Source organism: Myxocyprinus asiaticus, chromosome 25, assembly GCF_019703515.2.
Source record: "Myxocyprinus asiaticus isolate MX2 ecotype Aquarium Trade chromosome 25, UBuf_Myxa_2, whole genome shotgun sequence".
NCBI lineage: Eukaryota > Metazoa > Chordata > Actinopteri > Cypriniformes > Catostomidae > Myxocyprinus > Myxocyprinus asiaticus.
The window spans coordinates 19375210-19392062 of record NC_059368.1 but is presented as its reverse complement, the minus strand read 5'-3'; the positions used below and the strand labels follow the sequence as shown (position 1 = coordinate 19392062).

At 40.1% G+C, this 16853-nt stretch overlaps 1 protein-coding gene across 1 annotated transcript in view; it reads right to left on the bottom strand.

Annotated features, from left to right (window-relative positions):
• Positions 1–16853, bottom strand: part of LOC127416458 (chromatin-remodeling ATPase INO80-like) — a 71613-nt gene that overhangs the window by 20327 nt on the left and 34433 nt on the right. Inside the window, exons 26-27 of the mRNA XM_051655838.1 lie at positions 12552–12695; positions 8549–8774 (exon numbers count right to left, since the gene is read on the bottom strand). Coding sequence (XP_051511798.1) covers positions 8549–8774; positions 12552–12695 — 370 coding nt within the window. The remainder of the gene's footprint in view (positions 1–8548; positions 8775–12551; positions 12696–16853) is intronic.

Sequence of the window (16853 nt, the reverse complement as noted above, 5' to 3'; positions counted from 1 at the left end):
CATCAAGACATTTCCTGCTGAATTACATGTACATGTCTAAAACGTCCGTATCCCTCAGTGTTAATTGCAATGGTTTCTTTTGCAAAAAGGCAAGGTTTTAGGTTCTTGACTGAGTGAAGGCTGGCTTCACAAAGAGAACAGGGTATGCCATACGCTGTTCCCCAAAGAGCTCTAATATAATGAGTCTGGCGTCAGAGGGATGACGGCGAGGCTTAGAGCTGCCAGATCCCGCTTTATGAAGCCCCTTAAAGACTGTGGGATGGAGATGTGGTCTAGGGGGATGGTGTGACCCATTGGTTCTGTGCTTTGAGTCATACCCACAACTCAAGGGCACCGGCACCACTGAGTCTCCTCTGTCATTTCTTTTCCAATCTTATCAAATCCCCCCACACGTCCTATTTCACAAGTCTGAGGAGCTGTGCAATTACTTCATTTTCTCTTTCCGATTTAGCACATTACTTCATCAAGTCCTTTTGCCAGTTCTTAGACATGCTTATTAAGCACAGCTAATCTCCACAGAAATAAATTTTCAGAGGAAAATAAAGGATGGTTTTAGCTGCTCAATTCAAGTCAGAGTAATGAAAGTTAGAATGAAAGTTCATAGAGGACAGCTTGATATATTTTCAGGATACGTTCCAACTCAATTGCCAAACAAGGGGATCTCAAAGGTACCAAGTGCTGTTCCATTAGATGTTACTATGGTTTCTGCTATCAACCCAACCCACCTGCTGGTGGCAAACCTTCAAGAGTGACCCAATTAAAAAAATCTGCCAAAGAGTCCTGGACAAGCTAATTAACCCAGGCACTTAATTGCTCTTCCTCTATTTGCTAATTTCATTAAAGCGATTGCAGCTTTATGGCCGGTTCTTCTGGCAAAGGGACTGTGGATGGCAACACATGCATTGGCCAATGCTCTGATTTCCTCCATGCTATAAGATCATCTTTGTTTACTGACACCCTGGACTAGTAGCCAACACCTAAACATGGGCACAGGGCCAGGGGGTGAGGTCAGTTTCTGTTTTGCCACAAACAATATCTGTTTTGCCACTCTATGACACCTCTCAAAACCTCGCAGAAGTGAAAGTGTGACAATTTAGACGACTCCACCTTAAAAACAGGGCAGAGTTGTTCAGAGAAATTACGTAATCATGACATACATGAGCTCAGATCGGAAATGTGACATACAATTTAAGTCAAAAACTTAACTGCAGAAGGTGCTGCTCATTTGAATATGACATTCAAGACACAACTCAAGGACAAGCAGCTGATGAGATGGTTTTATACATCACATTCATGTTCTACAGATAAGAATCGGCAAGCGACACATCTGCCACAAGCTATATGTTTACAGAGCCTGACACCAGTGAAGCATCCACAGGTTTTGCTGGGTTGGAAGGTGAAACCAGCAAATAGTGGAGGCTGTCATTAAGCTGTCGTATATAGTGTATACTTATCAGATTCCGCCTGGACTCTGAGATCAAACCCACATGAGTATAGTGGGTGAAATATGTGATCACATTTTCCCCCTTACAGAAAAAGGCAGAGGACAAGCAGGCTAAAACAGAGCAAAATGCTCCCTCTGTAGACCAGAAGGAGAAGTGCATCATGTCAACATCATCTCAAAAGGTGTCAACATGATAGTCTTAGCTGAATGCGTTGGCACACATCGAAAACTTTAAATCTGCAAAACCAAAATGGTATGACAGACGTTTGAAAGCACAGATGCATGAGTACCGGTGCTGGATTGAAGGAGAAACACCTAAGTGAAGAAGTCTGGGTGTTTTTTTCACAGCCAAAAAAGCAGGGCCAGGGAGCAGATCACAAACAATTATGCAGTGACTGTTGTTTGGACTCAAAATCAAAAAGGCCAAAATTATTTCCGGCCATTTTGCTGGAGTGCAGAGATTCTTTGAAAGAACAGGAAGGGAAAGCAAAGTTTCCCACAGGCTGACTGTGAGCAGAGCTTTGCAGCCTCTCTCTCTTTCAAAACAACAGCTCAAAGCTACAGTCCCATTGAAACAATGCACAGAGCTATTGTAAGTGAAAGCTCTGTCCTTCTGTGCTCTGATCTCCAATTAGTGTCATATGAGAGGTAATGCAGCACTATGCTAACATATCCATGTGTATGGGTGGCCTTGCAGATATTGACAGTGTCACAAAATATGTGTTGATTGAATCTTGCTGAAGTACATGTGATTAAGTGATGATGGGAATATACTTAAAGTGTTTACACACTGTGAAGAGGGCAGAGGTGAATATGCTTCCATCATAGATGCATCAAGACAACATTTGCTTTTGTGGTTCTTTAAAATATCTGGAGAAAATTAAATACACAATTCACATGTGTTTCTTGTGAAAATAGGGCTCTTTAATCTATTATTTTGATTATTTTCTAAATCTAACTGCTTGCCATTTACCAACCGTAGCCCATGTCAAGCCAAACATTTCCTTAACTAGCTTTTAAAGGAATTTGGATTTAATCTTTGGTCTCTCTAATTCATCTTAATTTTACTCCTCTTGTTTATATATACACAGTGCATCCGGAAAGTATTCACAGCGCTTCACTTTTTCCACATTTTGTTACGTTACAGCCTTATTCCAAAATGGATTATATTAATTATTTTCCTCAAAATTCTACAAACAATACCCCATAATGACAACGTGAAAGAAGTTTGTTTGAAATCTTTGCAAATGTATTAAAAAAAAAATAAATAAATAAATAAATAAATAAATCACATGTACATAAGTACTCACAGCCTTTACTCAATACTTTGTTGAAGCACCATTGGCACCAATTTCAGCCTCAAGTCTTTTTGAGTATGATGCTACAAGCTTGGCACACCTATTTTTGGGCAGTTTCTCCCATTCTTCTTTGCAGGACCTCTCAATCTCCATCAGGTTGGATGGGGAGCATCGGCGCACAGCCATTTTCAGATCTCTCCAGAGATGTTCAATCGGGTTCAAGTCTGGGCTCTGGCTGGGCCACTCAAGGACATTCACAGAGTTGTCCCATAGCCACTCCTTTGTTATCTTGGCTGTGTGCTTAGGGTTGTTGTCCTGTTGGAAGATGAACCTTCGCCCCAGTCTGAGGTCCAGAGCGCTCTGGAGCAGGTTTTCATCAAGGATGTCTCTGTACATTGCTGCATTCATCTTTCCCTCGATCCTGACTAGTCTCCCAGTTCCTGCCGCTGAAAAACATCCCCACAGCATGATGCTGCCACCACCATGCTTCACTGTAGGGATGGTATTGGCCAGGTGATGAGCGCTGCCTGGTTTCCTCCAGACATGATGCTTGCTATTCAGGCCAAAGAGTTCAATCTTTGTTTCTCATGGTCTGAGAGTCCTTCAGGTGCCTTTTGGCAAACACCAGGCGGGCTGTCATGTGCCTTTTACTGAGGAGTGGCTTCCGTCTGGCCACTCTACCATTCAGGCCTGATTGGTGGAGTGCTGCAGAGATGGTTGTTCTTCTGGAAGGTTCTCCTCTCTCCACAGAGAAATGCTGGAGCTCTGTCAAGAGTGACCATCGGGTTCTTGGTCACCTCCCTGACTAAGGCCCTTCTCTCCCGATCGCTCAGTTTGGCCGGGCAGCCAGCTCTAGGAAGAGTCCTGGTGGTTCCAAACTTCTTCCATTTACGGATGATGGAGGCCACTGTGCTCATTGGGACCTTCAATGCTGCAGAATTTTTTCTGAACCTTTCCCAAGATCTGTGCCTCGATACAATCCTGTCTCGGAGGTCTACAGACAATTCCTTGGACTTCATGGCTTGGTTTGTGCTCTGACATACAGGTGCATCTCAATAAATTAGAATGTCGTGGAAAAGTTCATTTATTTCAGTAATTCAACTCAAATTGTGAAACTCATGTATTAAATAAATTCAATGCACACAGACTGAAGTAGTTTAAGTCTTTGGTTCTTTTAATTGTGATGATTTTGGCTCACATTTAACAAAAACCCACCAATTCACTATCTCAAAAAATTTGAATACATCATAAGACCAATAAAAAAAACATTTTTAGTGAATTGTTGGCCTTCTGGAAAGTATGTTTATTTACTGTATATGTACTCGATACTTGGTAGGGGCTCCTTTTGCTTTAATTACTGCCTCAATTCGGTGTGGCATGGAGGTGATCAGTTTGTGGCACTGCTGAGGTGGTATGGAAGCCCAGGTTTCTTTGACAGTGGCCTTCAGCTCATCTGCATTTTTTGGTCTCTTGTTTCTCATTTTCCTCTTGACAATACCCCATAGATTCTCTATGGGGTTCAGGTCTGGTGAGTTTGCTGGCCAGTCAAGCACACCAACACCATGGTCATTTAACCAACTTTTGGTGCTTTTGGCAGTGTGGGCAGGTGCCAAATCCTGCTGGAAAATGAAATCAGCATCTTTAAAAAGCTGGTCAGCAGAAGGAAGCCTGAAGTGCTCCAAAATTTCTTGGTAAACGGGTGCAGTGACTTTGGTTTTCAAAAAACACAATGGACCAACACCAGCAGATGACATTGCACCCCAAATCATCACAGACTGTGGAAACTTAACACTGGACTTCAAGCAACTTGGGCTATGAGCTTCTCCACCCTTCCTCCAGACTCTAGGACCTTGGTTTCCAAATGAAATACAAAACTTGCTCTCATCTGAAAAGAGGACTTTGGAACACTGGGCAACAGTCCAGTTCTTCTTCTCCTTAGCCCAGGTAAAACGCCTCTGACGTTGTCTGTGGTTCAGGAGTGGCTTGACAAGAGGAATACGACAACTGTAGCCAAATTCCTTGACATGTCTGTGTGTGGTGGCTCTTGATGCCTTGACCCCAGCCTCAGTCCATTTCTTGTGAAGTTCACCCAAATTCTTGAATCGATTTTGCTTGACAATCATAAGGCTGCGGTTCTCTCGGTTGGTTGTGCATCTTTTTCTTCCACACTTTTTCCTTCCACTCAACTTTCTGTTAACATGCTTGGATACAGCACTCTGTGAACAGCCAGCTTCTTTGGCAATGAATGTTTGTGGCTTACCCTCCTTGTGAAGGGTGTCAATGATTGTCTTCTGGACAACTGTCAGATCAGCAGTCTTCCCCATGATTGTGTAGCCTAGTGAACCAAACTAAGAGACCATTTTGAAGGCTCAGGAAACCTTTGCAGGTGTTCTGAGTTGATTAGCTGATTGGCATGTCACCATATTCTAATTTTTTGAGATAGTGAATTGGTGGGTTTTTGTTAAATGTGAGCCAAAATCATCACAATTAAAAGAACCAAAGACTTAAACTACTTCAGTCTGTGTGCATTGAATTTATTTAATACACGAGTTTCACAATTTGAGTTGAATTACTGAAATAAATGAACTTTTCCACGACATTCTAATTTATTGAGATGCACCTGTACACTGTTAACTGTGGGAACTTATATAGACAGGTGTGTGCCTTTCCAAATCATGTCCAATCAACTGAATTTACCACAGGTGGACTCCAATCAAGTTGTAGAAACATCTCAAGGATGATCAGTGGAAACAGGATGCACCTGAGCTCAATTTTGAGTGTCATAGCAAAGGCTGTGAATACTTATGTACGTGATTTTTTTTCGTTTTTTATTTTTAATACATTTGCAAAGATTTCAAAGAAACTTCTTTCACGTTGTCATTATGGGGTATTGTTTGTAGAATTTTGAGGAAAATAATGAATTTAATCCATTTTGGAATAAGGCTGTAACATAACAAAATGTGGAAAAAGTGAAGCGCTGTGAATACTTTCCGGATGCACTGTATATACACACACGGTATATATTAAAAATAAATACATGAATTATTTAAAATATTTCTATACTTTATTGCTGTAACTTATATTGCTCGTAACATACAAGGCATCTAAATCCTCCACCAGTCTCTAAATAGAGGTGTGGGCTTTTAGTTCCGTTAGCCAGTGGTGAGACCGCCAGCATACTTCAATGATTTTGCCCAGTCCTGTGTCATTTCCTTCCCTGGGTACAGTATGACTCTGAGAAAATAGGAAAAGTGCAGGCTGAAACCCCTTAAGCCTGTGAATGAACATTAAGAGCGATACACACATACACACACACTGTGACGCTGTGCAGAAACAATGTCCAATAGTTCAGTTTCCTTTCTTTGTCCCCCCTCCCAACTTCACAAGTACTCCCAGACCTCTTTCTCTTACCCAGTCTGCTTCCAGCAATTGCTGGAAAGCACATACAAACATATACCTGCACAAAATTCATGTTGCAGGCTGCAATAATTGCACGGTCGATGTAACAATTCTTCTGATCTGCAAAGTAGTCTCAAAGGGATAGTTCACACAAAAATTCAAAATCTGTCATCATTTACTCACCATCATGTTGTTTTACACCTGAATGACTTTTTTTTCTTCCATGTAACATAGAAAGAAGTGTTAGTCAGAATGACAGCATCAGTCACCATTCACATTCATTGTATGGATAAAATGCTACAATGAAAGTGAATGGTGACCGAGGCAGTTCCGGACATTCTGCCTAACATCTCCTTTTGTGTTCCAAGGACAAAAGTAAGTCATACTATCCCTTTAACTGTCCCCTGGCTCTATTCCTATCTCTCTGTCCTTGGGACAGCACTGCCATGCTAACCATGTGACAAATGGCTATACATTGGTGCCAAAACACTGACAGTGACTGAGTGGTGCACCAGCCCTCAGACGTGACTGCAGGAATGGCCTTTTCCATGACCTCCACCACTCTCCCATGGGTCTCCATCTCTTTTTTAGCTGCTCAGGGCTAAAGGTGGTAGCCTCTACTGCTGATATAACAAATTCAATTTTCTTTGATTGAAATGCTCTCTGGCCCCTGGAATGCAGTGGTACCGTGGGGCCCCATGGGCCTAAAGTCTTGCTGTAAGGAACTGAGACGGTGTTCTGTGTGTGCAAGTTGGTTTGTGTTATATCTGACGGAGGGAGTTGTCTTTGTGGGGGCATTATACATTTTAATATGATTTAGACTTCCTCTTGAGACACTCAAAACCTTTATAAACAAATCAATGAACGGTGAGAACATGCTTTGTCTTAAATAAAAATGTCTATGCAAGGACAATAGCCGGATACAAAGTTCTTGGAAAAGTGAAGTACCACGCAAGTGATTACATTTTACACACAAGTAAACATACACACACACACACACACACACACACACACACACACACACACACACACACACACACACACACACACATTTGCTTAGCAATCTAAATGTGGGAATGCCAATATAAATATAAATATATAAATGTATATAAAGCTAGTTATAATTACTATACTCAAACCCTAACCCTAGAAGAAATCTTTCTGCATTTTTAGAACTGAAGGTGAAGTATGTAATTTATTCTGTTAAAATACTTTCTCCTATCCCAACTTACTATGCTGAGACAACAAGTAGACTATAAGTAAGCAGTTCGTAGTCTGATTTCCCCCTAAAAAATTTAAAGACTGTGGCTCTGTGGTGCTATCAAAACATTGCTCTGCTTTTTGTGCATCCCAAACAGCCCAACACAGCAACATTGGCCCAAACAATCCCATGAATATAGGGCGGGACTACCTGTCTTTTGACCAATGGTAGATTGGTGGATGTTTGGGAAACCAGTTTGAAAACAGACATTATTTTTACAATTCTGTTTGGTGCCACTAGTGGAGCAGATATTACACAGTTAACCTATTGGCCTGTTTCAGTGATATCACTTTTCCTTGCAGCTGCCATATTTGTGACCATCAGTGGGAGAAAGCAATGGAAAAACACCAGTGAAACGATATAAAAAAAACTTCAAAAACTTGCTTTTGAACTATGCCAATTCCCAGGGTCCCAGTGTATACAGGTCTGAAGTCAACACAAATATTGCCAAAACTGACTTTCACGGACATTTAAATATATTTTATTAACGATTCATCTTTATTATTTTTTATTACAAAATGTCTGTGATGATCCTGTCTGTATGAATGTAAGAGCTGCTGAATACACAGAAGAGCTGAAGAATACACAGAAAGCAACTGAGGCAAATTAGTAATATGTTCACATTGCAGTCTGGAGGCATGTTATGACATGGAGGCAACAATTATGACATATCTTATATAGTCTGGGTGTTATTAATTTAAAAACCCATGTGCATTTCCAGGTTATTTGTATCCGACTCGATTATGTTATAAATATAATTGACACGTGTACAGAAAACTGACACGTCTGAATAAATGAGCAAAATGATTGTGAGCGAAATGAAGCTGTCACTTGAAAGAAATAACTTAAAATAATATTTTGACTCTGATAGGTAAACAGAAGTATCACCTTTTCAAGATTTATAATTGGAAACAAAAATTTTGCCGGCTTTTGCCGTATCCACAGCGCAGCACACTGGAAGTTTATGGAGTTGTGGTCACAAAAATGGCGGTGCTGTCATACATTGACGTCACATGAAACAGATCAATATATCCAAAAGATTTGTTAGATTTAGTTTAGTCAGATCAGATGTTGTTATACTTTGGGGACAATTCATACCCTAAACTATAGCAAGGTACATACACGCAAACAAAGGACTTCACCTACCTGGAATCCTTATAAAGGACCAGCCATGTCTTGGTTGCAGAGCCATGACGCCCCCTGGGCTCTGAGGGAGGAAGGCCTGAGAGCGCTGAGCCCATGCACAAGCCAGCTCAGGGGAGCCATACAGGAAGCACTGCTTAGCAATGAGACTCCAACCATCACGTATTAATCTCCATTCATACTCGGCACTCCGATCCACACAGTAGCGTTCCATGGGAACTGAAGTTACCTAGGGGAAGAAGAAAATCCCTTAGTCAATACCTCTGAGGCTGTTTCCACAATCAAACTTGGCAACTGCATATTATCTTCCCTCCAGTTAATTGGCTTGTATTTCTCTATTTATTCTTTTTGTTGATAGAAATCACTGAACAAATTAGACCTCAAGGGGAGAGTGGAGTAATTTTTACATTGCAAAAAAGCACGTTCTTGCCCAGTGCATTTGTCTTGTGTGCCAGTAAAAGTATCCGAACATCTTTAAAAACATGCTTTTACTTTAGAAGCAAAATGACATGATAAGATAATAAGTCTTGCTGTCAGAGAACAAGATTTAAAGGGACACCCAACAATTTAAAATCTGTCATAATTTACTTACCATCAAGTTGTACCAAACCTGGATGACTTTCTTTCTTCTATGGAACACAAAAGGAGATGATAAGCAGAATGTTTAGTCTCAATTACCATTCACTTTCATTGTATGAAAAAAAGATGTAATGTAAGTGAATGGTGACTGATGCTGACATTCTGCCTAACATCTCCTGCTGTGTTCCATGGAAGAAAGAAAGTCATAAGGATTTGAAACAACATCAGTGAGTAAATGATGACAGATTTTTCATTTTTGGATGAACTGTCCTAATATAAAAAATTATTTGCAAAGGGGCAAGATTTAATCAAAATGCATAATTCTGTCATCATTTACTTACCCTTATGTCATCTCAAACTCGTTTGACTTTCTTTTTTTCACGGAACACAAACGAAGATATTTCAATAGAGATATGATATCTGTTTGTCCACAAAATGCAAATTAATGGTGACCAAATTTTTAAGCTCCAAAAAGGACATAAAGACAGCATAAAAAGTTTATCCATAAGACTCCAGAGGTTTAATCCATGTGTACTGAAGAGATACGAATGGTTTTGATTGAGAACATACCAAAATATAACTTCTTTTTACTATAAATCTCACCTCCTTGGCAATCATGATTTCAAGCTTGATTACACTTTCTAGCACCATGTAGGGCTCTGCACATGCGTCAAGTGCAAGGAAGTTGTTATATTTTGGTCTGTTCTCACCCAAAATCAAATAAATCGCTTAAGAATACATATATTAAACCACTTGGGTCTTATGGATTAACTTTATGCTGACTTTATTTCCTTTTTTGAAAATTTGGTTTCCATTCACTTCCATTGAATGGACAAAAAGACCTCACATCTCCATTAAAATAGCTTTCTTTTGTGTTCCATGAAAGAAAGTACATTTGAGCTAAGAGTTTGGGGATGACATTAGTGTAAATGATGAGAGAATGATAATTTTTTAATTTAAAAAGTAAAATTGTGATAGTCTTGATAAAGATAAGTCAAAAAAATTCTTGTTTTAAGCATAAACCTCACTAAATTCTGGTAGATTTCTCTGAAAACCAAACGTAATATAATTTTTCTTCTCAAATAAATCTACACCATCAACACCAAAACATCTTGTTTTAAGGATGTTTAGACATTTTTCTAAAAAAATAAATAAAATAAAATAAAAAAAAACTGATTAAGAAAATGATTTTTTGTAATGCAGTTATCGTAAGCACACACATGCACAACCCTGTCTTTCTGACATTTCGTTCGAACCCTGCTGCTCTGGCAGGAAAGTGTGGCAGAGGTCACTGGTGCTAACAGCGCTAACAGGCCTTTGAGTAACAGATGACCATTTCCTGTATGATTCACACCACTCACAATCCCTTCCATTCTCCGTTTCTGTTTTCCCCGCAATCTCTCCCTCTCGCTCTCTTTATCCCTCTTTTAGTTTCACTGATAATTGTATGGCCTGCTGACAAGCGGATGATATTATCTTCCTTTTAATTCTTATCTTTAATGAAAAACAGCTCAGCTTGGCCGGGCTTCTAGTTTTATAGTGAACAGCTGACCAATAGGAGGACAAACACGCAGATGTGGCCTTAAAAAGCCAAAGAGGTCAAGAGTCCCTCATGAATAAAGAGAAAAAAAGGCTACTAATCTATCTTATCACTTTCCCACAGTGCCCATATGCCCCTAGTTCCTAGGGGCTGGTGCCAACACAGTGCCAATTCTCACAGCACAGTCATGAGGCCAGACACAACCAGACTCTCAGGACAGGGAAAATGCAGATATATCATGTTCATACTCACATTAGCCGAGTTAACAGCAGATGTTTTAAGAAAAAGAAAACAGTTCATCATACATGACTGAACCATTGCCATTGTAGATAAGTTTAAATACAACCACATTGGACACAGATAAAAGACTGATGTCTTGACTAGACTAATGTGATTTACTACAGTACCCACGTGTTCTGGGATCCTTGAATATCCTTCCTATCAACCAATTAGATTTTAAAGTTAGGGTTACGGTTAGGCTTTAGGGCTTGAAAAATATCCTTATCAAGCTATTTCCCTTTGATTTAAAGGGTAGGTTATGGTTGCATTTTTTTTTACCTACTTGTACTTGGTCATTTCATGCGTCTTATTTATTGGATTGCTATCCAATTGGCTATGCACATTCCATTTACACTTTGCCACATAAATGTGTCTCTGCAAATCAATATAATTTATTTCTACTACTCACGTGTTATTCGCAAATATAACACTTCTGTGATGATGCAAATGCCAGGAAGCTAATTTTTTCAGCACTTATAAAAATAAAAACAGAAAGCGGCATAAATTATTAGAAAATTGTAGTACAAAACCCAATGTTATGGTGCCACATTTTCTTTGTCATTTTTGGGCTCCTAAACTTCCATATGCTGACGTAGTTCAATTTGGGTGGACTAAAGTTTACAAATATGTGGCCTGAACAACCAGTTGCACTTAAAATTGGATGAGTTGGGTCTTGTATGCATTGTGATCGGATTGCCATCTATCTCGAATGCATCTTGAACGGCATTAAAACTTGGTCTTTTCACAATCATTTGTAGATCAGTAAAAACGCATGAAGTGACCAAGTGTAAATTCTCGTGTGACGAGGAGGAGGGCGGGGCCGGGCCGTGACTACGCACACCCCAATCGGGCTAATCAGCCGAGGAGAGGAATAATGCAGCAGAATGCGGCAGTTTGGGAGAGAGAGAGCCACATGCAGCTGCAGTGTGTGCATTTGTGTTGTGTGTCTTTTTGTTTTATTAAATATTACTCTGACTGTTCAGCCGGTTCCCACCTCCTCCTTTCCCATTTTAACCTTGTTACAACTTGCTATGATAGGAATGTTATTTTAGGACTAGCAAAGTATGTTGTAAGTCTCGACTACCATGTTCCCTCCAGTACCAAATACGCAGATTCAAAATATCTTGAGAATATCCCAAAGTTTGAAAGTGCTGTGGTTTTGGTGGGACGCAAATCCACAGCCAGAGAAGCAGCCCTTAACCAGGACCTCTGATTTCTCACTGGTGGGCTTGTGTTGTTTGGTTACTCTACACCAGGGTCATGATCATCTGAGAAGAAGGTCTGTCGGGGGTCAAAGAGGATAAATAAACCAGGCCCATAGTGCGGGCCACACAAGAGAACAGGTCTTTTCATTTTGATAGCAAGTTTGTTTCTTATTCAGCAGGAGATCCCTGTCAGCAGCTGACCAACCACCAGTGAAAACCCACTTTGATTCTTTCAGCCTCTTGCCAATTGAATACAGTTACTGGATACAGAAAACACAGTTACTGGATCTAGAAATCAGGGCTGCAATGGATTAGTTCAAATCTCTGAACTGAGCAAATGTTCTGCCAGTTAATATGTTCCACTAGGATGTTTTTTTAAAGAAAGGGTATGTGTGTGGTTTACCCTGGGTGTGACAGTGAATAAAAACTTGGGTGGCTGAGTGGGTTGGCAGGGCCTGAACATGTGAGTGGAGGAGCGTCTGCTGCTGTGGATCAGCATGTCGGTGTGACAGACCATCCCTGGTCTTGAAGACGTGAACACCAAATCCTGCAGGACAGAAAGAAAAAAAGTCAATGTAGCACATTACATATTATTCTACCTAATCTTGATTTGTCAAATTGTCAACACGTACAACTGTGTGTGAGAGGGAGGGAGTTTTAAGGACAGCATTTGAATTAGTTAAATAGACATACATGGACCCGCAGCACCTCCTAGTGATCTCCTTTTAGTCTACCATGAGTTCCTCCTAATCAAATGTAACCCCAATTCCCATCTCAACGGCTCCATCTGTCATAAGCCAAGAGCTCATAGCTGAAGTAATACCCTAAATGAGACCACAGTGGTAAGAGACCTCCAGACAGGGTCACAGGCAGAACTACGCCTCTAATGACCCACATGAATCATAAGGAGCAGCCTATATATCTGCCTGTTTCCTGCCAACATTGACACAGATGACATGCATAAACAGACCTGTCCTCTTCATTTAGTGGAGACTGAGGACTAATGATGAATGAGGTGTGAAGGGCATGTGGGGAGGGTGAGAGAGAAAGCGAGAGAGAGAGAGACAGAGAGAGAGAGAGAAAGCAAGAAGGAGCAAAAGAAAGAAAAACAAGAAATAAAGCAAGAAAGAGTGATAGAACAGAAAATAAAAAATAAAATAAAGAATGCATGAAAGAACAAAAGAAAGAAAAAGCAAGAAATCAAGCAAGAAAGTAAGAACAAGAATAAAAGAAAGAATAAGTGAAAGAACAAAATAAATAAAAGGGAACAAGCAAGAAAAAACAAGAAGGAATGAAAGCAAGAAAGAAATCAAGCAACAATGAAAAAGAAATAGCAAAAGAAAAAAGAGTGAAAGAACAAGTGAAAGATCAAAAGAAAAGCAAGGAGGAAAGCAAGAAAATAAATCAAGGAAAATTAAAGCAAGAAAGAAATAAAGCAAGAACAAAAAAGAAATAGCATAAGAAAGTGACAGAAAGAACAAAAGGAGACAGAAAGAGTGAAAGAAATATGACAGAAAGAGAATGAAACAACTAATGAACTAAAGAAAAAAAGTAATAGCAAGAAAGAATGTAAGAAACAAGGAAAGAAAAATCAAGAAAGCAAGAAATAAAGAATAAAAGAGCAATAATGAAAGAAAGAATTAATTAAAAAGTAAAAGAAAAAAGCTACAAAGAATAAAGCAAGAAGGAAGAAAGACAAAAAAGTAAAAAGAAAGAAAGAAAGAAAAAGCAATAGAAAGATTGAAAGAATAAAAGCAAGAAAAAGCAAAAGAGGGAAAGAAAGAAAAAAGAGCTAAAGAAAGCATTAAAGAAAGCATGAAAGCAAGCAAGCAAGAAAGCAAGTAAGAAAAAGAAGAAGTGTAGCCGTGGGGCAGACTCAGCAGGGGTTATCGTGTCTGGAGAGTCACTGTCTCGGCTGCACTCCCAGTCGTTTTAGAAACCATAGGCTGCGGGCGACACGGCTGAAAACTCTCGCCAAGATATCAATGACAGTGACCATGCAAACAAAATTTAGGCACCAACATGTCGCAAGCATCTGGACCATTCAAATTCTCATAGCTTTGGGTGCCTGAGGCCATAAATTGATTGATACAAAATAAATGAAATGTTAATTTCCATAAAACAATACACAGGCGAACTAAACTGGCACAGAGCACCTCTTTGATGAGGATGCTTTGGTTCAGGTTCAGCTTTGGTCTCAAGAAATACTTCCAAATAAAAAAACACAAGTTTAAATTTAAAGACTGAGAACGAGTTGCGCTGAGAATCCCCTTCTAAGCAATAACCTTCCCAATGCAAAAATAAAAGCTTGTTTTACAACATGAAATCTTAAAACCTCTAACTATCCAGTCCATCTGAGCCTCACCGCTCAGTCTTCTATCAGCATGGGACAATATGCTGTTGAAAAATCACGGCACACTGCATATTCTAATTATTTGGAGAAAACTGAACCGCTCTTAATTGGAACACATGAGGGAGTCTGGGGAAGATTTTGAAATCTAAGAAAGAGGCAGGTGCTTTTGCCAGGAACACATCCAGCAGCTATGGGTAAAGGTTCTTTGGGGTCTTTGCATGATGAGAATGTGGGCCTCTGAGTGCTCGATACTGGCCAGTCCACATTTCCAGAAGGGGGAGTGGTTTGTTGTGATGTTGAGTTCCCCGTCTACGTGCCAGTGGAGCTAGGAGACGCTGTGTGGTTTAAGACCCGGAGTGGGAAGTGGATAATATTACACCTCAGTCAGCACCTTCGAAACACAAATTCCCCTGATTGTAGCTGCCGCACGCCAGCGCACTAATGTGCTTTACAGCAGGTTAACCCCTGCCGCTGTTTGGCCTTGTGTCCTATAGAAAGACTAAATACCCTGGGGAAGACACTGTAGCATCTGAAGCTGACTGGGACATCCAGCACCACTTCCTCTGTCCTTTTTCCTCTCCTCAATTATCAGTTTGGACCTTTGATATTCCCATCAGCATTTCATATATGACATCGTTTGAATGCCTTGTGGGTGAATGGAAGCAGGCTTCCACAGAAAGGAGGCGCAGAGTGCGTATACACCGAAATATGAGCCCTTCCAACTAATGACAGATGAGGGTCATTTAATCTGGTTCTGTGGGGTAACCCAAGGAAGGAGCAGACCTGCTCACTCATACACAAAAGTCCTCACTTTTGCTTACCCCTCACAAAACACATACACACAAAACTGTATAAATTCTAAGCTTTATGGTCTAGATTTGCCTGTTCACTGACTGGTGAATATTACACACAAAACTGGCAAGTACTGATGAAAATTGCCAGGTCCAATCAAATTTTCATAATGCTTTGCAACTTCCCAGGAGTCAAGGTGGGTGCACAAGTTTTTAGCAGCCTGGCCAGAAACAAAATCTTGTTTAAAGACATGCGACTGATATGATGTGAAGGAATTTTGTGATACATGTGGAATAACATCTTTTTTTTAATAGCAAGTAAACTTCAGGTCCACAAGCAAAACACTTGGTTATGTCTGTGAAATATTCAGCACTTTTTACATTTTCTGTACGTACCACCTTTCGGGAAGACTGATGTGCCAAAATATCTATAATATAATAAAATATATTAAATATACAAATTAAAATATATGGTGTGTAAAAACAAAACGGTAACACTTTACAATAAGGTTCCATTTGTTAACATTTGTAAATGCATTAAGTATCAGAAACTTAACAATGAACAATATATTTTTTACAGCATTTATTAATTTTTGTTCATGTTAATAAAAATATAATTGTTCATTGTTAGTTCACATTAGTTCAAAGTGCATTAACTGTTAACACATACAACTTTTGATTAAAAAAATTAGTATATGTTGAAATTAACATTAACCAAGATAAAAAAAATGCTGTAAAAGTATTGTTCATTGTTAGTTTATGTTAACTAATGGAACTTATTTAAGGTTTTTCCTGCATTTAACATTTTTTGGCACCCCCCGAAGCAAAATTTTGGGCCGCCAAAGCAATTTTTGTGACAAAGTGCCGAAAGCAAGATGAATAAGCGCTAAATTTACTTCTCATGTAGTACGTGGATGTGCGCGGGGTGATTGAAGACTGGTATCGCTTGCGTGTTGCGCGATCCACCGAGAATCTCTCGCGCAAATGATGTGCTCTTCTCTATCCTACTACAGAATGCTGGAGCACGTGCGCAGGCGTCAACCAGGCTTCCCTCGATATGCGAGCTCCGGTAACAGGATAGCGCAGAGCGGATCACATGCGCGATTAAACTGGGGTTCCCTCGATATCATGGGGCATAACAAACCTCATGCGACCCATTTGAATTCTACATGAGAATTTTCTATTTTAAAGTGCTATGGAGCAATTCATCCATTTCAAACCGCTATAGCACTGACATTCTGTGGTGAGTTTTCCGAACAACGACGTAACTCACTGCTTAACCACCATAGTACGATGCATCATTGGAGAAATTAACTAGCTAGTCACGACTGTTTCCCAAAACCGCAGTATCTATGTAGCACATCCATCGTTCGAACCACATTGGTTCAACAACATAGAAAGTTAATGACGTTACGCAGGGGGTGGAGCGCGTTCTATTCAGAAGAGATCATCTGTGGCGGAATGATCCACCGCTCTGGCTCGTCATCGTCGCCCCGCCTCTTAGGGCCGCCCTTCAGCCAGGCTCACGACGTGAGTTGGGCGAGAGAGCGAGAAGAGGTGC